Source organism: Cetorhinus maximus, chromosome 14 (assembly GCF_964194155.1).
Source record: "Cetorhinus maximus chromosome 14, sCetMax3.hap1.1, whole genome shotgun sequence".
In the NCBI taxonomy this organism is placed as follows: Eukaryota; Metazoa; Chordata; class Chondrichthyes; order Lamniformes; family Cetorhinidae; genus Cetorhinus; species Cetorhinus maximus.
In genome coordinates this window covers 75639261-75661705 of record NC_135892.1, presented here as the reverse complement: position 1 = coordinate 75661705, position 22445 = coordinate 75639261, and the positions used below count along the sequence as shown (strand labels likewise).

At 41.7% G+C, this 22445-nt stretch overlaps 1 protein-coding gene across 1 annotated transcript in view; it reads right to left on the bottom strand.

Annotated features, from left to right (window-relative positions):
- Positions 1–22445, bottom strand: part of lyplal1 (lysophospholipase like 1) — a 52337-nt gene that overhangs the window by 1009 nt on the left and 28883 nt on the right. Inside the window, exons 2-4 of the mRNA XM_078557096.1 lie at positions 22128–22227; positions 21319–21488; positions 660–775 (exon numbers count right to left, since the gene is read on the bottom strand). Coding sequence (XP_078413222.1) covers positions 660–775; positions 21319–21488; positions 22128–22227 — 386 coding nt within the window. The remainder of the gene's footprint in view (positions 1–659; positions 776–21318; positions 21489–22127; positions 22228–22445) is intronic.

Here is a 22445-nt window from a genome sequence, read left to right as displayed (position 1 = left end):
TGGCCTTAAATTGTGCTGTGCGATGTTATAGTGACATCATGTTCATGTGAAATTCTTCTATTCACTATGTTAGCATTGTATTAAATGTATGGGTTAATGTGTTAGAGCTTAGCAAAATTTCCTATGAATGTATTGATGCATCATTAGTAATATTTCAACCCAGTCCCTGCCTAAGAATGTTGCTAAGTAGCCCTCCAGTTTCAATCAAAATTATGCTAGATACTATCTACATAAATGCTTTACATCTTACCTTAATGTCAGTTTATCTTATTTGGTAACTCTCTCAAGTGAATGGGATAATAGTGAGTTTAAGCCCCACTTCAGGACTTCAGTATAACATTAAGGAACTGCTGCATTGTCAGAGATGCTGTATTTCAAATGAGACATTAAACCGTGCCTCCATCCGCCTGTTAAGCTGTGCATAAAAGATCCTACAACACTTTTTCCAAACAGCCGAATTTTCCAAGTGTTTAGCTAACATTGTTCCTTCAACCAGTACTATCATCATGTTGTTCATATGACTTCTGTGCAAATCCACTGCCACACTTGACTACAACAGAGTAGATACATTAAAACATTCATTTCCTATGAAGTTATTGGGATATTCTGAATTAATGAAAGGTGTGCTGTAAATACACAAGTTCCATCCTTCTGCTTACCTGGTAGACAACAGAATCTTTATTCAAGAAACTGGATAAAGCAAACACTCCTGCTACTTGTTGATGAAATCTGTAGGCTAAGTGCATAGCCATAGTCCCTCCCATTGAAAATCCCCCTGCAAAGCCAAATATAGATCCAAATCAATAGTTTTATAGAATACAAATCAAATTTAATGTAATTCTGTAGATTGATGTGAAGTCAAACTAGCTTTGAGAATTTCATTAAATGAAAACTGGAGTTTGTCTCATTAGTGGCATGTACAATTAGTTGTTTGGTAGTACAGAACTTGAGTACTGCTGAAAGAAGAGACATGTCAAAGCTTTTTGTCTTGCTTCGCAAGAATACCAATGAGGGGAATACAACAATTTATACTGTACGTGAAGAGAGTGCTGATTGGTTGAGAAGTGGACTTTGATTTGTAGGGGTGTTGCTATGGAGAATGCAGCAGTGATGGTGATAGTTAACTGTCAGTCACCATTGGAAATGCTGAGAATCCCGGAATTGTGTCCTGGCTGCCATTTTCACCCCTCCAAGGAGTCTCCTTGACTTCATCAAAATCCAGTCCAATGTTTCAAGTCAATGACCTTTCATCAGATTTGGCAGGGTTGAGATGAAGGAAGTGTGATAAATTGGTAGTGCACACTAGACACAAGACTTCTAATTATTAATCTCCTTTGGTGTTGTTCATGGTGAATTGGGAATACACCATTATAACAATAAAGGTGTTTATGTCACAGAGATGACAACATGAAGCCATGGATTTATATTGAATGAATAAATCCTATTCTATTTTTATTAAATGCTGTTGTCAGATTTTTACTGGGGCTTTTGGGTTTGAATTCCATAACTCTACCCATTATTCAATGAAAACTATAGATAAGTGGAGATTTCTTATATACAATTTTAGCTATTTTAATTTTTTCAACACTCCCAGTTTTAAAGCCGAGTACATAACAAGATGTTATATAAGAACCACAATTGAAATTAGATATCTGGTATATTATAGTAGCGCACAGAAGGTAAGGGTGTAGCTGCTCAGCAGATGGTCATATTTTGGTAGACCTGGGGATGGCCCTGAGCTTTGATAACTCTGAGGTCAGGGTCCTGGAGTTTAGCAATACTCTACAGCAGCTGGGGTCTGATATCATTGTTCAGGGGACATTTGAAATTTGATTAAACTGGGGTGGGGGATGGCCATGGTGTACAGTTCACTGGTAGATTCCCGGTGTCACAAGTGAGGGGAATCGATGCACATGGGCATCTCAGTTTGCAATTTTCTGCAAACATTTAATTTGTTTTCTTGTGGACACAGGAACTGTGTGCCTATTTGCCTCTAACATATTTGGTGCCTATCTCACAGATTTTAATAATTAATTAAAGTACAGACAATATAAAAAACTAAAGACTTCCTTGGTATGATTTACAAATGAACTATTTTTTAAAAATGAAATCTCAAATTAGGATGAGGAAAGATACATTTTGCATGCGTGTGGGTGTCTCTCTCTCTCAGCCAAAATCAACTTCTGAAATTTACAGGGTACTAGCTGATCGACCAGGCGTTATAAATGAGGGCCGTTAGTCTTCAGATGAACCAGAATAGATAGCACAGGATAAATAAACCCAACATGAGGAATGGGCTGTCTGGAGGTCTATAGAACAGGAATGGAAGATAGAGCAAGGTTAAATTCAGAGCAACGGGAGAAGTAGGTGAAAGATAGAGTTGGATAGTAAGGACACAGCAAAGGAATCTGATTTGATTGATTTATCAAAAAATCTTCTGGGTTTTTTTCCATCATAAAACTTGCCAGAAGGAATAAATATTGCCATATACAAACATTTTACTAAGTACATATATACTTCTAAATCTCGAAATGACTATTCTCACAGGAGGCTATAGTGAGTCATCTCCTATTTGCTGTAAAGCAATGTCTCTGAAACAAGACCAGAAATATTCTATTATTATGGACAGAATTTTGCCCTTGTTGGGCAAACTTGGTGGGGGCGGTCGGGAAGCTGACCGCCACCCGTGATCGAGGCCGGACCGCGATTTCATGCTGGCGGGCAAATTAAGATCCAAGCGTGAAACACGAGCGGCAGCACTCAGCGTTGTCTGTGCGGGTGGGGGAGAGCGCGAACATCACGCATGCGCAAGAGTGCGCACTTCAAAATCTCCCTGAGGCACAGAGCTGCCTCTGGGAGATGAACAGTTTTCAAAAACAAATAAATAAAGATTTTAAAAATGTTATAAAACATGTTCCCTCATGTGTCTGCCACATTAGCAGGGACACGTTATAAATGAAATGTAAAATGTCTTATTTTATTTTTATTTGCTGTTGGAAACATCATCGCATCCATGGATGGGGTTTCCTAAAAAGTGCAACGGCCGCTTAGCCTTTTCGCCTGCCCACCAACCTTAAGGTTGGACTGACAGTGAAAAATTTAAGTTAATTATCTTTTTAATGGCCTTAATAGGCCTTTTAATTGTCAGCGGGCACGCTGCCGATTCCTGCGTGTGCCTGCTGACCAAAATATCGCGTGACTGCGCATTGACGTTGGGATGCTTGCCCAATGTCATCATATTTCATGTCACGCTTGAGCGTCAAGGTAAAAATTCTGCCCTATGTTTTTTGTTTAAGTAACAGCATTACCACTAAAGAAAGAATCACAGTTTTACCCATTAACTTCAATGGACTGGAGGCACTAGATCATAATTCAAGAGTGTTAATTTACCAAATGTCACAATTGTGACAAACTCCAAAAAACTCAAGGGGCAGAATTTTGCCCTTGTTGGGCGGGCTCGGCGGGGACGGTCAGGAAGCCGCCCACCGCCCACGATCGGGGCTGGACCGCGCTTTCATGCTGGCGGGCCAATTAAGGCCCGCCCAGCGTGAAACACGAGCGGCAGCACTCAGCAATGCCTGTGTGGGGAGGGGGGTGGTGGATGGTGAGGGGGGAGCTTCGTGTATGCGCGCTTGAAAATCTCCCTGAAGCACAGAGCTGCCTCAGGGAGATGAACAGTTTTAAAAATTAGAAATAGATTTAAAATTGTTATAAAACATGTCCCCTCATGTGATTCTGTCACGAGTAGGGACATGTTTTTATTTGATGTTGGAAACCTCATCCCACCCATGGATGATGTTCCCAAAAAAATGTAAAGGCCACTTGGCCATTTCGCCTGCCCGCCAACCGTAAGGTCGGATGGGCAACAAAAAATTTGTTTCAATTACCTTGTTAATGACCTTAATAGGTCTCTTAATTGTCGGTAGGTGCGCTGCCGACTCTGGTGTGGGCCCACCGACTGAAATATCGCGTGGCTGTGTGTTGACGTCAGAACGTTCATCTGACATCAATGTGCGCCATTTCACGCTTGAGCGGGTCGGGCTCACGCCCACCTGCCGAGGTAAAAATTCTGCCCTGGATTTTATTTTAACTTTTCTCACGTTCTTAAGTAGATGTCATAGCGAGACAGTTAATGGGTTAGAGGTATAGTTCGAATTACACATTCTCTCTTGTGGTATTTCTTCCCTAAAAAAAAAATTGTTGGTCCTGTTGAAATGTTGCAGTTCCTAAAAATTCCAGTTATAATTCTCTACAAACAGTAACTTCCAACAACATAAGCGTATCACAGAAACATGTCAAAACACAATGGGCTTTATTTATTAATTGCATTATTTTTGTAAAAGCAATGAAGAGATCAAAGTAAAGTTCCCACACAGCAATACAATGCCAGTAACAGTCTTTTAAGTAACTCATTATAAGGTAAATTACTGCATCTATTTAGTCACATGCTGGCAAGATTGCCTGCAGTTAGTCATCATGGCGCCTTTTATGTATATAAGCACCATGAGATTTGAATAACTATGTAATTACATATTTTATGTGGTTGAACAATTGATTTTCCCTTTGAAATGACAATACACAAAAAGGTTTGGTCTCTGATTTACTTTACTATGGAAAAATCCTGCAATTTGTCTGTCAGTACTATAATGCCTTCTGGTGAGTAACTGTAACTGTAATACCCTTGCTGATTTCAGCCAATATGTTTGATGACAAACTATTCTTATCTGAGGACCTGGATAATGTTTCAGTAGAGTCCAATTTTAACACATTAATTTTAATTTACTCCATAGCTAGTACAGTTTTAATTATTTAAATCTCAAATTTCTTAGTTTGTCATCAGTTGCTTTAAACATGAAACAACACAAAAAGCCTTTCAGCGCCAAGTGAGCTAGTCTAGCGATATTGAATATCCGTTAGTAACTAGCAAACACATTTCCTTAATAGTGACAGTAAGTAGATTTTATCAGCGATTCAATAAAGCTTCTCCACAAAGCTGCAAATCCTGTTTTGTTTCCTTGTGAGGGTTCATTACTGTCTTCAATCAGTAACATGAATAGTGTTATTTTGAAATGTATGGGCCTTTAAAGGGAAATATACTCTACTTGACTGCTACATAGTCCAAAATATTACTAAGACTTAATGGTTTGATTCATTATCAGTTTTACGGTTAGGAGCGTGGGAGCAGAAGTTTTTTTTTATTGCAGGGGTACCTTTAATATAACTTCGGGGATTGTGAGTAATATCCAACATTTATTGAGTTATTGAAATAGAATTTTGATGCTATATCAGGGGAGTTACACATAAAATGGCATTGAAACATAAAGTACTAGGGCAAGAACCAACTAAAAGCACAAGGATACAGACATCTTGTTGTGCTACAGTATTTATAATTATCAACAATTCAATCAAATGCACTTCATTAATAATTGAATTTTAAAATCAATTGTATGGCACCGATACATAGCAGCTATACTCCTTTCCTATGGAGGTAAATTCAGATTCTGCTTTTGAGGCTAAAAAACTTAATTCCTCAAAGACCAAACCACATACTAGATGAGATATGCAGCAAATATTTATACATTGTTGAAAATGTAGAGATCGTTTCTTAGCTACTTCCCACGATATTTATGTTTCTTTCTATATTATTCACAGACAATAAACTTCAAACAAGCATGAAGGTTTCAGTCCTCATACAAGGCAGGTTTTAAGGCAGATGTAGATAAATTCTTTTTAGGCAAGTGAATCAAAGGTTACTCGGGGGTAGATGGGAATGTGGAACTCAAAACACAAACAGATCAACCATGATCTTATTGAATGGCAGAGAAGGCTTGAGGGGCCGAATGGCCTACTTCTGCTCCTATTTTGTATGTTCATATGTATCTCCACTGAATGATCCTGATAATCTGATCTGGTCCCTCAGCAGTTTGGTGTCCCTGAAGATACTTACACTTTATTCAGTTTATGGATTCAAACAAGTCAATTCTCGGATGTATTTAAATCTATTAGTACAGAATTACTTAAATAACACATAATTCTGAATATAATTTATAAAACTACGCAGTATGAAGTTCTGATGAAAGGTCATAGACTAGAAACATTAACTTTGTTCCTCTCCCCATAGATGCTGCCAGGCCCGAATATTCCTAGCATTTTTTGTTTTCATTTCAGATGTCCAACATCCACAGTATTTGCTTTTGTATTACATGAAGCTTAACTACTGGATAACCAGTGTAATTGCAGCAGCTATAGACAGGTTTCTGAACTGGCCCAAGTGTGAAAACCTGCACAGCGAACCTTCTGTTGTGGAACTTGACAAAGATCCCTACTCTCAAAGAAAAATCCAGGCTCAGACAGGATTCCAGGGGAAATTTACAAATCTGGGGACCCCAGCTAGCTGTTATGTCAAAGAATGTGGAATCAGCAAACCATTCCCTGGGAGATCAAGGGTGCTATGATTGTTCACATGTACAAAGAAAATGACAAAAATCTGTGTGTAACAACCACAGAAGAATCTTGCTGCCTGTGATAGCTGTTAGGATTCTAGCAAAAGTCCTACTCAACAGGCTGGTAAGCCACGTAGCAGGATGTGTACCATTAGAAAGTCAAAGTGGGTTCAGGAAAGGCAGAGGTACTTGCGACATGATCTTCACCCTTTGGCAAATATAAGAGAAAAGATACAAGCTATGGATGGGTCTCTACTGTTCCTTTGTTGAACTAAGTCCTTTCACACAGTAAACATGGAGACCTTGTGGAAAGTCTTAGCCAAACTTGGATGTCAAACTTGAGCTGTAAACCTGACAGAGCAATTTCATTATGGAATGATGCCCTGAGTCACTGGCTGTGGTGAATACACTGACCCTTCTGACAAAACAAGTGGTGTCATGGCCCTTGTGCTCTTCAGTATATTCTTTGGCCCGGATTTTCAATGTGTCGTTCATACAAAATGGCGCCATGGCCCTGAATCCGGAAGTTCCACCCCAGATCCAACACAACCCGAGGGAGTGGGACAATAGGGCAGGGCAGATTTTGCTTCGTGGAAGCTGCGACACATTTAAAGGTGCAGGCGACTGCAAGCAGAAGCGATTTTCATTGTTGGCATTTCCAGAACCCAACTTGTGTGACATATGACTTTGTGCAAAAGTCGTAAAGGTAGTGGAAGGTCTTTGCAGAGATTACGTACCCTTTTGGGGAGTGCAAAAGTTTCAAGAAGTAAAACAGAAGTTCAACCATTCCAAACACAGGTGCATGGTTGACACCCAAGGGAGTGGGAAGGTGGGGCCTGTGGCCTTGGAAGGGTCTATCTCCTCAGCCCTCCTGACCTGGACATTCAAGTGGGAGGAAGGAAAGTGTGCCAGTTAAGGCGATGAGTGTGCATCATGCCAAAGAAGCTGCAAAATGGGGATGGCACCATTGCATATTCGCACCATAGAGGCAAGTGAGCAGGAGCAAAGTGCGGCCAGTAACAGGGAACAAGGCCAGGAGTTGGAGGCAGCGCAGCGTGCACCAGGCACGAGGAGGACACAAGGTTTTACCCTGAGGTAAGAGTATACTGGCTGTAGAGGTCCAATCTGGATATGACAGAAAACCAGTGCAGGAGGCGGTTCAGATTAACCCAGCAATTGGTTACCGAGATGTGTCCCATGGTGCAACAAGATCAGGTACCACAGTCTACAGATCAGAATGCCCCGCCAGTGGCACTTAAAGTAAAGTCACAGTGGCTCTAAATTTTTATGCTGCCGGCTCTTTCCAGGGGTATATCAGTAAGCATATCAGCCACACACAGGTGCATCAAGCCAGTTACAAATGCCCTCTTTGCTTGTGTGGGGGAGGACATAAACTTCCCAATGGATGTGGAGTTGTAGATGTACAAGGCCTGGGGGGGTTTGTGAAATTGGCAGGTTTTCCTCAAATATGGGGAGCTATCAACTGCACCCATGTCGCCATAATAGCACTAAAGCATCAATCGGTCACTTTCAAAATTGGCAAATCCTTCAGCTCCTTGAATGTGCAGGTGATGTGTGACCACACCAAGTTGTTCCTATACGTATGTACATGGAACCCTGGAAGCCATGGTTCTTTCATACTGAGGAATTCACAACTGCCTCAGATGTTTCTGACACCAACACAGGTCTGCGGTTGGCTTCTGGGGGACACAGGGGACCCCTTAAGCATGTGGCTGATGACCCCCTTTAGGTGGCCTCACACAGAACCCAAGAGGCACTACAACAACAGTTATGTGCTGACTCGCAACACAATAGAACAGGCTATTGGCATCTTTAAGATGACCGTTCTGGAGGAGCACTACAGTATTCCCCTGCAAGAGTCTCCAGAATAGTAGTTGTGTACTGCGTGCTCCAAATATGGTGCAGCAGAGGGGCCTACAACTAGAGAGGGCAGAAGCCAACCCTTTAGTTATGAGATCTAGGGAGGGGGGAGATGAGGAAGAAGAGGTGGCAGCAGCTCCATTTAGGATCAGGGAGATGATATGGAGGAGGAAGTGGATGGCAATGGGAGACCACCTGAGGGGCAGGCTCATGTATACATGACAGATTCTTTACAGGAAGGGCTCATCACCAGAAGCCTGCTAATTCAGAGTAGATTCTCCTCGGCTCTTGAAATATTACCAAGTGCATCAGCCAGTCCCCCTTGAGAAACTTCCACATAATAAAGCTGTTAAAGACAGGAGAGGAGAGATAAACTGAAACCCCCAACTGCCTTCCCTTACTATCCATTATCAGTGTGGTTTTGAAAAGCAGAGGCGTGTGTGATTTTTAAACCCCCCCCCAACTGAATGAGTAGTCAATTTGAACAACAGCAGCAAGCTTTCATGGAATTAACTAAAGAGGATTATTTATTTATGCACGCAGGCTTGAAGTTTAGTTTAAATGCTATGTCACTCACGCCCACACACACAAGAAAGAAACAGTTAAAGAGAATAGTATACGTTTACAAGTTGCAAACCAAAAGGATAGTTGACAGTTTATTTGCCTGCCTGGCTCGTTGTCAAAGAATAGTCTTTGAGGGCCTGATAAAGAGTCTTTTCCAATCTTGAATTGTAGCTTACATGAGTTCAAATAGCTGGAGCCAAATATCAGGATTATTGCAGAATTTCCTTGAAGAGAAGGCTTCTCAGCAGATCACAAAGTTGGTTCCTTATGGCTACTTTATCAGGCAGTTGGGTTTTGTAATGATGGACTTTTGACAGAAAAGGAATCAGGCTGAGAGGTTTTTAAGATTTTCACAGTCTCCAGATTCTTAAAAGCAAAGATGACTGCCTTTTACTGCTGCTGTTGTTGCAACTTTCTGTGTTCTCTGCAGTCTGCTCAGATCTTTCTGGGTCTTCAGATAAAGCATGTGACCGAAATTGCTAAAGTTAACATGACCAATTGTCACCTGGAATGGTTTAAGGCTGACAACCATTGCTATACAATGGAGATAATGGATGAGTTCTTCACACTTACTCAGAACAAATTGAGTTGTGCCCAGTTCTCATTGTTAGGGTTCCAAATTGGAGTCTGGACTTGTGTTTTAGGTAAATCCCCAGACACTCAGATTTGTGAATTCCATGGGTAGTATTCGTCTTGATATGTCCATTAAAGGCGGAGCCCCCCCCCCGCCCCCACCCTAGGATGATGCAATTAGGAACTTTCCAGAAGCTTCAGATAGTCCGTGTTTAACTCCAATTCCAAAGGTCACGTGACCCTTGACAGACATCTTAACCACTTTGTGAATGTCCATTTAAAAAAACATTAAAGACTGTTCCAGAATCTTCCATACGAAAACAGTCCCCATGTTTGAAGTTGTGAATAGGATATGCCTTCACTGGGCATGACAAACATTTTACATGGAAGCCACACTTCTTCAGGGAAATACCCATCCCCAAGAAGAAAGAAAACCAACAACACATACTGAAACTCAGTGCCATCGACATGGCTGAAACCATGACCATCATAATCCTTGGCCTCAACATATTGCACAAATAGACCTTGAGAAGATATTTACAACATGAACTGTGCACATAAATGTTAGAGGATGTAAATAAGCCAGAGAAATCACCACCTTGTGCCTACTCAAACCATGCCCACTTTGTCAAGAGTGCCAGTAGGAAACAAGACTTTTCACCCATGACCTTCAGATACGATTGTATGTGCTAACAGTCCTGCAGCGGCTACACATAGCGCATGGCATGTGCTTGCCACTCCTTTTACTACCTTCTACATTATCTATCCACCACCAGTGTCCAGTGTAAGGAGTGTGTAGCCTCTGCAATGTGCAATGCTACCTAATACCTTGGCTCCCTGTGAACCCACATTCTCTACCTAGAAAATAAAGGCTTCAAATATTGTGGAGAAACAACACAAGCAATCAAGGCATTCAAAAAAGAATTAGATGGTTAGCTGAAAGGGAAGAATGAACACGGTTTGGGAAAATGACGGAATGGCACAAAGTAAACTGCTTATTTGGAGAGCTAGTGCAGACATGATGGGTCAAATGGCCACCTTCTGTGCTGTAACAATTCTTTGATTCTGTGCATGCTTACCTGGACATCTTGACATATGGGAAATTCACATAAGTCACTATTTAACAATCACATGCGGATGACTCCCTTCGACACAGCACTCACGCTTGAAGTGCACCTGACAAGCTGGATTTGATCATTGAGTCAGATGATTGATCCTCCCTTAAAGGCAATTATTGATGGACAAGAAATGCTGCAAGGAACATCTCAATCATCAACCCTTGGTTTACTATTACCTTAGCTAGATGATGAGGATGCTGAGAAACTCCAGAACCTTCACCCGCCTCACTAACCTGCAAATCCCTAGGTGGGCCTTCAGGTGGGTTAGCTGGGGCTGGCTGCTGGGGTGCAGCAGTCATCCATTCCAGTAGCTGTTGTGTCACAAGTGCAAACTTCCTGTTAAGTGAACACAGCTCATCATATATTCCATAGATATCAGTATTCACACTCTGAGCAGACTGGTCCAGGCTACTGAGCGAGCCTTGTACCCTTGCAGGGAGTTACGCTACTCTTGCATTCACTGAGTGATGCTGCATGTGTCTCTCCATGAGATCAGCCATTCCCTCATGGTTAGAGTTCACGTGGTCAAGCCCCCAAGACAAGGTAGAGCTCATCACCGTCATGGACTTCTCCACACGCAGAGTGTGAGCTCTCATTGCCTTAGGGAACTCTGCCAGATGTCCGCACATCTGCTACTGATGCTTCAAATTATGTGTCCCAGGAGGTAACTCCTGAGGCCTCCATGTCTACTGCAGCATCATCGTGACTCCTGAGGGACTGTGCATAGCTGTCTTTGATTCAGACACTGCCTCCTGCACTCTGGTGAGGTGTCCTTCACCATGTGCCTCTGACTCAAAATGAGCTACATGGCTCCGATATGCTAGTATCTGAGTTAGCAGAGTGTGGGCTGGTCAGATGTGATGCTGCCTTCTTTGACATCTCTTCCTCCTTCTGAGGCCCAAGGGATGAGGTGGCCCATGGGTGGAGGGTGGCGCTGAGTGAATGCTGCCGGAACCTGTGTGAGACACAGAAAGTGTTCATGAGATTTAGCCCTTTACATTATGAGTGAATGCCATTGCATTTAGCCTCTAACCATAGTTGCTGTGTCCTTATCATGCAATCCAACCTTCGCACTCTCTCATATCAATGTTCCCTTCTGCTTAGTGAACTAACAAGATCACCTCCGCCATTACCACCATGTTCCAAAGTGCCTCTACCACTACCTTTAGCACCTGACAACGGGCCAGGTGGATACTCTAGTTAACTCCATGACAGTCTCCTCAACATTTCTGATCACCCATAGCCTCGCACACCCACCCTCAGTACAGGTCATCTCCCTGGCATTATGGGCCTATTTCTCCTCCAGATACAACATACAGACTGACATTAGTCTCATATATGGTGTCGCTAGCAACAAATCTCTTGAATCTGGCAGTGCCATCACAGTGTACATTCACATCTCCAATGTGTCCACCTACAGAAACAGCTTGGACCTACAAGCTTCCATGCTATAGGAGAGATATGTGCGAAGTCTCCCAGCACAGGCACAGCATTCAGATGTGAACCATCACTTGGACCTTTGTGTGCTTCTGACGAACAACTCGCCTTGCTGGAGCGCAGTAGGTTGTGGAACCTATTTTGTACTGAATCCAAGATCTGGCATGGTACCCTATTGAACTCATGGAAGAGGGTATATCCTGCCATGCCCTCTTGGTTGCTGTAGGTGGGTTTCGCTGGCCACTCCGATATAATGTGTTGCGATATCTCTGGACCTCCTCGACCAGGATCTGTAGGTCCTGGTAACTGAAGTGGGGCACAGCCCCTCCCGATCTTTCTCCACTTGGCTTTCTTTGTGACATCCTGACATGACAAAAAAAAATGGGCACTTAAGGTTTCTGACTTCGACTGGTCTCACACAGGTACATCTGCTTATATACAAAAACCATGTTCTCTAGCTCAGCAATGCCTGATGTTGGGGGGGTGGGAGGGTGCGGGAGGGGGAGAAATGGGGCTGGACGAATCTCCAATGGGCTGGCATTTGTTCTTGTCACTACCAGATGGCATATTGTGCTTCTGAACACAAACTATCCTGCTGGCCTGATTCCCCTAAGTCACACTGTTCTGCCATGACAGGGTGCAGCTGTGAGGGTCTTGTGCAAGGCTCAATTGTATGGCTGCACCCTGAGAAATGGGTGGAAAGAGAGTAGATGGAAGGGCAATGGTTCTGCATGTGGTATCTATCAATCATCCCTGAGACATAATGAGTCAATATAGAATATCGTGAGCAGCTGTTGATGCCAAGATGCTGACATCTCCCATGGCTGTGTCTTGTGAAGCATTTCCAGCCTTAACTTTATAGGGTGTGCTCCTTCATTACAATATAAATAGGCAGCAGTAATGTTTATATTTTCCAATGGAAAGCCCATGATCGGCCATCTCTTCCAGTGTCAGCAACCAGTTGGACAACTATGACAGTTAGTGCTCACCTCACTCTTGACCTGATTGGCATCTCCTCCCACAACCAGCAGTAATTCCATGCACTTGCTGCCTCACAGCAGGCATTCCTTACAGGCCCTCCTTTTATACTGTATCCAAGACATATTACCCTCACAGGGCCTGCCTCTGCAACTCTGCTCCTTCCAGGGTTGGTGGGCCCTGGGGTACAGTGCGGTGTGGAGGGGGCAGGTTGGTAGAGGACCTTTGTCTTATGGATGTTTAGTACGTCTTGGTGAAGGTGTTATCATAATCCACGATGAGGCCTTGGACAATGTGGACCACTTCCAAACTTTGGGAGCCTACTGTCAACAAGGGCAGACATTGACTATGATGCTCAACACCATCTTTAGTATGCCAGCGTAGCCTTCGGCCACCTGAGGAAGAGAGTGTTTGAAGACCGGGACTTCAAACCTAGCCGAAGCTCATGGTCTACAGAGCAGTAGTGATATCTGCCCTCCTATATGGCTCAGGGACATGGACTATGTACAGTAGGCACCTCAAAACTCTGGAGAAGTACCACCAGCAAGATCCTGCAAATCCATTGGCAGGATAGGTGCACCAGCATTAGTGTTCTTGCTCAGGCCAAAATCCCCAGCATCGGAGCACTGACCACGCTCAATCAGCTCTGCTGGGCAGGCCACATCATGTGCATGCCTGACACGAGACTCCCGAAACAAGCGCTCTACTCGGAGCTTCGACACGGCAAGCGAGCCCCAGGAAGTCAGAGGAAACACTTCAAGGACACCCTCAAAGCCTCCTTGAAAAAGTGCAACATCACCACCGACATCTGAGAATCCCTGACCCAAGGCTGCCCAAAGTGGAGGGAAAGCATCTGGGAAGGAACTGAACACCTCAAGTCTCATCGCCAAGGGCTAGCTGAAGCCAAGTGTCAATAACGAAAGGAGTGCGTGGCAACCCAGACATCCCGCCCAACCATTCCCCCTACCACCGTCTGCCCCACCTGTGACAGAGACTGTAGGTCGTGCATTGGACTCTTCAGTCACCTGAGAACTTATTTTTGGTGTGGGCACAAGCCATCCTCGACTTCAAAGGACTGCCTAAGAGGAGGAGGCGGGCCCAACTCCATCCTGCCTCTACCAGCCTGGTGCGAAAATCCAGCTATCTGGGGCAGTTTCTTTCGAGGTGGGTTCAGCGAGTCAGGAAATTTCCCAACTCTGTGAACCACCTCAGGAGTAAAAATCTGGGCCTTTGCTGCCATGCTTTCTGGAGATTTGATGGAAATGCTGATGGAATATTCATACAATTCAGATCAGATGGCAATCTCTTTAACCTTGGACGAATTGAAATCTTCAAATATGGTATCAGTGATGACACTACAGGAATTGCTGTTTGGCAATGATTGTGTCCTTGTCTCTGAGTATGGCCTTCGATGGATCATGGACTGTTTTGCAAAAGTGGCTGATCACTATGGGCTAACATTCAGCTTACGAAAACAGAGATACTCCATCAACCACCACCAAACTCTGACTATATCCCACCTGGTGTAATTATCAATGACACAACCCTGAAGGCTGTTACTTCAACTTTCTCGGAAGTACAATCTCCAGAAATATCCGTATTGACAACAAGGTGGTAAATAAAATTGCCAGAGCAAGCTCAGAATTTACCCGTTTACGTAAGAGATTGTGGAGGAACCGAGATTTCAAACTTATAATTGCTGTGTACAAAGCTACAGGGACGAGAATGATAAAAGAAAGATAAAAACGTCTGGTTTTTTTTGTGACAAGGAATCATGTAATTACAGCAGTGAATTCACTAATTCACAATGCAAATGCTTCTGGGCTACTTTAAATCAGTAGAATTATTAGACTTCAGGCAGAAACATTAAATGTTACCTTCTATTACCATCAAGTTTGTATCAAATCACCAAGTGACCCCAGCATTTCAATGTTCAATGCAGTTAGTGCATGGATGAAATCAGTACTAACAACAGAACATGACCTTGCTGGATTATGTACATATGAAACCAAGCAAAGGGCTACAGCAAGATAAAGGCAAAATACTATGGATGCTGGAAATCTGAAACAAAACAAAATGCTGGAAAAACTCAGTAGGTCTGACAGCATCTGTGGAGAGAAACACAGAGTTAACATTTCGAGTCTGTATAACTCTTCTTCAGGGCTCTGAAAAAGAGTCATTCGGACTCGAAACGTTAACTCTGCCTTTCTCTCCACAGATGCTGTCAGACCTGCTGAGTTTTTCCAACATTTTGTTTTTGTGTAAAGGACTACAGCAGTGCTTAACAAATTATTTTTCAATGTGACCCCATTTTATTTCATCACCAGCTTTTCAAGGATGATTAGGAACGGGTAGCAAATTCTGGCCTTGCCAGTGATGCCTACATCCCATGAACGAATATATTAAAAAAAACTCTTGACGATTAAATGATCTCAGATGCCCGCAGAAACAAAACAGCAATAAAGCAGCACTGTAACATTCAGTATATAATTATTAAAGTTTGTGTATTATAGATCAACACATAGATTTTCATACTTATATGTTTTTAAAGTACTTTGTAAAAATGTTATTATTTTATATATTCATATAGGTTTCAGGCAACCTCTCCACATTCCCTGGTGACAGAGACTTAGTGAAGTCCCTCTCCCATCCAACACCAACGCACACACATTCCTCTTTCCAACACACCTCCCCCTACTCAAAAACCTAGAACTCTCTTCCTATTACATTGTGGGTGTACTTACACCACATGGACTGCAGCAGTTCAAGAAGGCAGCTCAGCACCACCTTCTCAAGGGCAATTAGGGTTGGGCAACAAATGCTGGCCTAGCCAGTGATGCACACATCCCGTGAAAGAGTAAAAAAAATACTCAGCAGCCCGCTCTTCCCACCCACTCCCTCCCTCCCTCTGCAGCCTGGCCTTTGCAACAGCCTTACAGCAACACCGAGCAAGCCTAAGTGCCCACTGGCTGAAAACTGGCACTGATTCACTATAATCAACCGAGACTTGGTCTCCGCTGTTCTTTCCTGGGTAACTATTGTACTGTATCAAAGTATGTCCCTTAACATGTTAGTTTTGTCCTATGTTGCAAGAACACTAGTTCAGAACTGCTTCAATGAAGAACTCATATTATAAACAAAAGTGTACCAATCTGAATTAGCGTTAGAGGAAGGTTGTCAAATTAATTTTAGAAGACGAATGAATCTAAACGAAGTTGTTCTGAGTCTATTTCCTAAAAGTACTTTGGTTAATAAATGACACTTTTACAATAACTACATATTTGATTCTCAATATGCTCATGTTGCATTGTTTAAGAATGATTCTTACATCTTGAGTTTTTTTCTTTTTTTGCAATGGATGAATATTGCAACTTCATGCATTCTAAAGCTGATTACATTATAACATCTCACTGAATGAAGAAAAAATGTTCGTGTCTTGAGAGTTTTTTAATGCAGTGAAGAATTCTGTAATTTATTTTTTTTCTGTTGGAGATCAGAAATGATTAACCTTCAGTTTCCTTTCCAAAGCACAAATTTAAACAACTCACTCTCTTTTGGCTTGACAAGTAAATAAAGCACATTGCAGTCCCTACTTTACTAATTAGGAAACTTCCAGTTTTGACTCATCCTCATTTACATTCTCTTCAGCCGCTGTTTCCAAGTCTTCCAGAGAAAAAAAGACTTCTGCATCAGGTTTGGGCTCCGCTGATCTCTTCCTCTTGCTCCTTTCCCCCCTGCCTGCTGAATACTGCAAAGGCTTGGTCTCCCTCCTCTTTCCCTTCCACCTCATACCAGAGCCAGCTGAACACTGTGGAGACTGGGCTCCACTACTCCTTCCTCCCCCCACCCTCTGGGCCTTCTGAACTCCACAGAAACTCGGGAACTGCTGCAGCTGCCCCCTCACCAAGGCTAATAACAGACAGAGAGTTGGGATACAGGGAGCATTTTCAGGATGTTAACCTGTAACTGATGGAGCGCCACAGGGATCAGTGCTGGGGCCACAATTATTTACAATATTAATGACTTGGCTGAGGGAAATGACTGTACGATCGCCAAGTTTACAGATGACACAAAAATAGATGGGAAAGCAAGTGGTGAGGATGACACAAAGGGTCTACAGAGGGATATAGACAGGTTAATTAAGTGGGCAAAAACTTGGCAGACGGAATATAATATGGGAAAATGTGAGGTTATGCACTTTGGCAGGAAGAATAGAGGAGCTGAATATTATTTAAATGGAGAAAGACTGAAGAAAGCTGCAGCTCAGAGGGATTTGGGGGTCCTCATGCATGAATCCCAAAAAGCTAGCATACAAGTGCAGCAGGTAATAGGGAAGGCAAATGGAATGTTGGCCTTTATTTCAAAGGGAATAGAGTATAAAAATAGGGAAGCCTTGCTAAAACTATACAAGGCACTAGTTAGACTACACCTAGAATACTGTGAACAGTTTTGGTCCCCTTATCTAAGGAAAGATACAAAGATATAATGGCATTGGAGGCAGTCCAGAGAAGGTTCACTAAGTTGATCCTGGGTATGGAGGGATTTTCTTATGAGGAGAGGTTGAGTAGGATGGGCCTGTACTCATTGGAGTTTAGAAGAATGAGAGGCGACCTCATTGAAACATAAAAGATTCTTAGGGGGCTTGACAGGGTAGATGCTGAGAGGTTGCTTCCCTTTGTGGGAGAGTCTAGGACTAGAGGGCATAATCTCAGAGTAAAGGGGCGCCGATTTAAAACAGAGAAGAAGAGGAATTTATCATCTCAGAGGGTAGTCAATCTGTGGAATTCTTTACCGCAGAGGGCTGAAGAGGCTAGGTTATTCAGTATATTCAAGGCTGAGATAGACAGATTTTTAGTCAGTAAGGGAATCAAGGGTTATATGGAAAAGGCAGGAAAGTGGAGTTGAGGATTATCAGATCAGCCATGATCTCATTGAATGGTGGAGCAGACTCGATGGGCTGAATGCCCTACTTCTGCTCTTACGTCTTATGGTCTTAAGACTGCCTAACTCCCTGGAGACTCAGGCTCTGCTGCTTCCCCTCTCGCCGCCTTTGGTGCTGGACGGATAACGAGGAATGTAGTAGAAGGAGTGATTGCTTACCTGGCCCTACTCCCAGCCTCATTATTGGCAGAGATTTTCCAGGCTTTGAGACTCTCTCTTCCTGGTTTTGTCTACATTGGGAGGAGGCAGTGGCGGAGGTCAGAAAAAAAATTACAAGGGCAGAATTCCATTATTCAAAAGTCAGAATTCCACCAAATGGCAGAAATTTCTCATCCCTAAAAGCTGTGGTAATACCTACCCTCCTATGTGCCTGTGGGATATGGACTACCTATTCCAGGCATATTGAGCAGTTTGATAAAAGCAAAATACTGCAGATTCTGGAAATCTGAAATAATAACAAAAAAAATGCTGGAAAACCTCAGCAGGTTTGGCAGCATCTGTGCAGGTTCATTAACACCAGAAGGGAAGAGAAAAAGTTTATTGTTAAAGTGTCGGATGAGATGAAGAATAAAATGAAACTGGGGACAAGGACAGCTTTGAGATAGGGTAAGTCGGTACTGCTGGAGAGTGAGGTCAAGTGTATACATATGGTGGCACATGGCACTGAGTGTGGATCTCAGGAAGTGGTGAGAGCAGCAATCCTAGGAAGAAGAGTCATATGGACTTGAAATGTTAACTCCCTTTCTCTCTCCACAGATGCTGCCAGACCTGCTGAGGTTTTCCAGCATTTTCTGTTTTTATTATATTAAGCAATTTGTCAGGTTCCACATGAGATACATTTGGAACATCATGGGCATCAAATGGGAGGGTAAAGTGCCCAACACTGAGTTACTTCAAAGAGCAGAAATGTCTGGAATTGAAGCATTCATTATCAGAGCTCAGCTCAGATGGATTGGACATGTAGTATGTGTGACTGATGATAAAATCCCTAAGGCGGTCATGTATTCACCACTTAAACTTGGACATTGCCTGTGAATTAGGCCGAGTTTACGGTTCAAAGATTTCTTGAGGAAAACTTCAGGAAATGTGGCATGTCCACCAAAGACTGGGAAAGAAATGCAGAAGGACTATCTGGGGAACAATCTCAAATAGTGGTGTTGCTCCCTTCGAACAGCAAGGAACACAGACAGCTAAAAGGTTCCAGACCAAAATGAGACAATTCATCCTTGTCTTTACTGTGGAAAACCATGCAGGTCTGCAATTGGACTCCACTGCCATGTTAGAACGCCCGCCAGATGAAACGCAAGAAACACCATCTTCAATAACGAAAGGAAACCAATGACAACTACATGAAGTAATTTTGGAAGACATCTTCTTGCTAATCTTCACATTGAATGTTTTTATTATTTCAATAAGATTAAGTTTGAATTTGTTATTCAATATTAAATGTCATTGTAATCATTGTTGTTTCCTGGTACTCCATAAAAAATCTTCACTGATTGCAAATGTACACAAGTATGTTTTCAACTACCATCGATCAATTTAGTTTATTTATTAACATAAAAAATATTTCTGGACTTAATTATATTAATCAATGATGTCGAACTTTTGGTGTCAGTTCTATTTTTCAATGGATGAGTCATCGGCAGCAATAATTAAACATTCAAGAAAAGAAAAACACATATAGTGCCACAAATCAAATTCTGATTTTAATTTAACTTGTTAAAACCTAGAGAATTGGCTAGTATCTTAATTATGTGATCCCTGCACTTACCCAGCTGAGAATTCCTTAACTACTTCACTCCCTCCCTGTCTGACCCTTGTTCCTTAGTTTCCTCAACATTGCATGCGGTGGCAGCTTCTTAGCCAATTCTACTAGGTTGGTGATCATTCTGTGTTTACACTGCACTTCCAAAAAGGATAGAGATAATGAATGGTTATATTAATAAATTAGCAATTATGACAGAAACACAGTGAAACTGGGAGACATACAGGATGCTGGAGACTTAAAGGAAAACGAGACTTACAAAAAGAAATATAGAGAAAATTGAAGTCAAATACAAACAGACAACATAATCAACGTGAACCATACAAAGAAATGGCCCATTGGCTACTCAGAATGTTGGACTCTAATACATAGTACGTCACCTAGTTCAAAATTTCAATGAGCATCTAAGCTTTCCTGCTTTGCATCTGTGTATAATGTCTGAATCAGAGAAAACAAATACTGGGACGTGGTTTCACTTCCTACACAGCTGGTAATTTAATCTTTCCAATTACTGTGGTACTAAAATTTTTCAAATGTGTTTTTAAATATTGCAATGTTAATTGCAGCAAAAATGTACAGCTGAGAATGAATTCGTCTGACCTCATTAAGCTGGCCATTTTGAATTTGCATTGTCTCAATGTTAGCAGAATTGTAGGACAGCAATGTGCTAAACAGCAACAAAGAAAGCTACATTGTGAGGTTAATATGTTTCCAGTCCCTGACAATTATAAATTGGGTAACTCGAGGCTGTGTTTTTAACTCTGATGTCAATAATGCTGCTTGTAGCGCTCAAGATTCAGACTACCTCATAAAACAGATATTCTTGCTGTAGGCAAACGTTACTATCTACAACAGCTACAGGATGGGTGAGCTAACTACCTCTTTATTCTTGTTCCCTCTGGGCCAATTTACTAATAGTTTCATTCCGAATGATAGCTGTAACTTTTCAACAGCTATGAACTGCAAATATATCACTTAACATCAGATATGTTTGTCAGTATGAATAACAAGCAAGAATACACAATTGCCAAAATAAATTTTATCATTATGTTGGAAATATAGCTGGTGGTTGTTTTTTGATCTTTCTAAAAGCAAACTAAAATACAAAATCAGAAGTATATTGCCCTTGGTTTAATTTACCACTTGCTGTGAATGTTAAAAACCACCAGATTCTTTTGAGTAGTTAAATGTGTGAAGTTACAGCAGTACCAGATTTAATAATCCACTGCAAATGTGCATTTTCTCCCGCCAGAGTTGAAATAAAGGTATCAGGTTTCCCCAGTATCAAGCAAAGAAATCATGTTGGAAGGAAACTGATTAGACAAGTACACATACTTTCTAAGTAAAACAATCCTCTTTTGCCCAGGAGTTAAAAAATGATTGACTTCACAAACTAAATGATATGACCAAAATTATAAGTGCAAAAGGATATGATCAACCACATGCATCTTTATTTTTAGACAGTGAATCTGTGATACAATCCAGTGACTGTGCCAGGATAAACATACTTGATGGAAGGATAGCAGACAGGAAACAGGAATGGAAAAGAAAAGGTAGATTCTTAGATTACCGTGTGTTTTGTTTAAAATATTAGGAAAACTGATAACATTTTTACCTAAAATTAATCTGTCCTTTGCAACTCCAGCTTTGACCTCTTCATCCACCAACCTACCCAGTGTATGGCACATTGAATCCATCGATTCAAGATGTTCCGGACAGTTATTGGAAATTTTGTACCTGTCAAACCACACGTTTGACAGGGTTCCATTCATAGGTGTATATGCTCTGAAAAAGTGATAATAAAAAGCAATCATGTGTGCAAATCAAATTTAGGACAGTTAATTCGTAACTTGAAATTAAGACCAATTAAAAATATGACAGAACAAGAAAAAGGGTAAACCGGCCATGGTTTAAATGTTGGTACAAAGACATAAATTTAAATAGTTAAAAAGCTGACTTTTGCGTTGTTTACTTTGGCTGTTCTACAAAACGTTAACCTGAAGCCTACTAAATAACTTAGTTATGTTAGAACTTGGCTACAACTGCGAACCAATTGTTCCCATCTCCCATTATCTCTTTTCTGCAACTCACTATAAGAAGTGCATGGGAAATACACTGCTATCTCTGAATAGATATATCCATAGCAGAATTCAGAAGACACCAGAAAGTTGATACTTTATCCAATTAAATATTTATATTTAAGATAACAGTGTCAAATATAGAGGTCAAAGAACAGTTATTTCACAAGATTATCAAAGTTGGGTGATTCAGAAAAAATGAAATACAGTATTTATAATTCAACTCTCTTATAAACAAAATGTTACTTAGTAATTTTCTAATTCTGGCTGAGAGAATGTGGTTCTAACTTACTGGGTCTTAGGCATACTTGCATTGAACATTTATTTTCAGATAGTTAAATGATACCTTAAAGATGCTGTTGGATAAATTACACGTATGTGTTGAAAAATCAGATCTTGTTTCAGTACATCTTTTATCCATGCTCTTATACCTTGCCCAGTATCACCTAAAAGACAGAAAAAATAAATACCATACAGAGTGTTATGCATTTTTAAGGCCACTACTAAGGCCCAGAACTGTCAATCCATAAAGATCTTCAGGACCTCCTGAATATATGACTCAATTCACGCAAGCCTTTCTGGAGCTCTGTGAATGCTTTTAGCGTTGCAAGTTTTGAGAGAAAGGACAAATGGCACGAACATCATCAAAGGGGTGGTGAGTGAT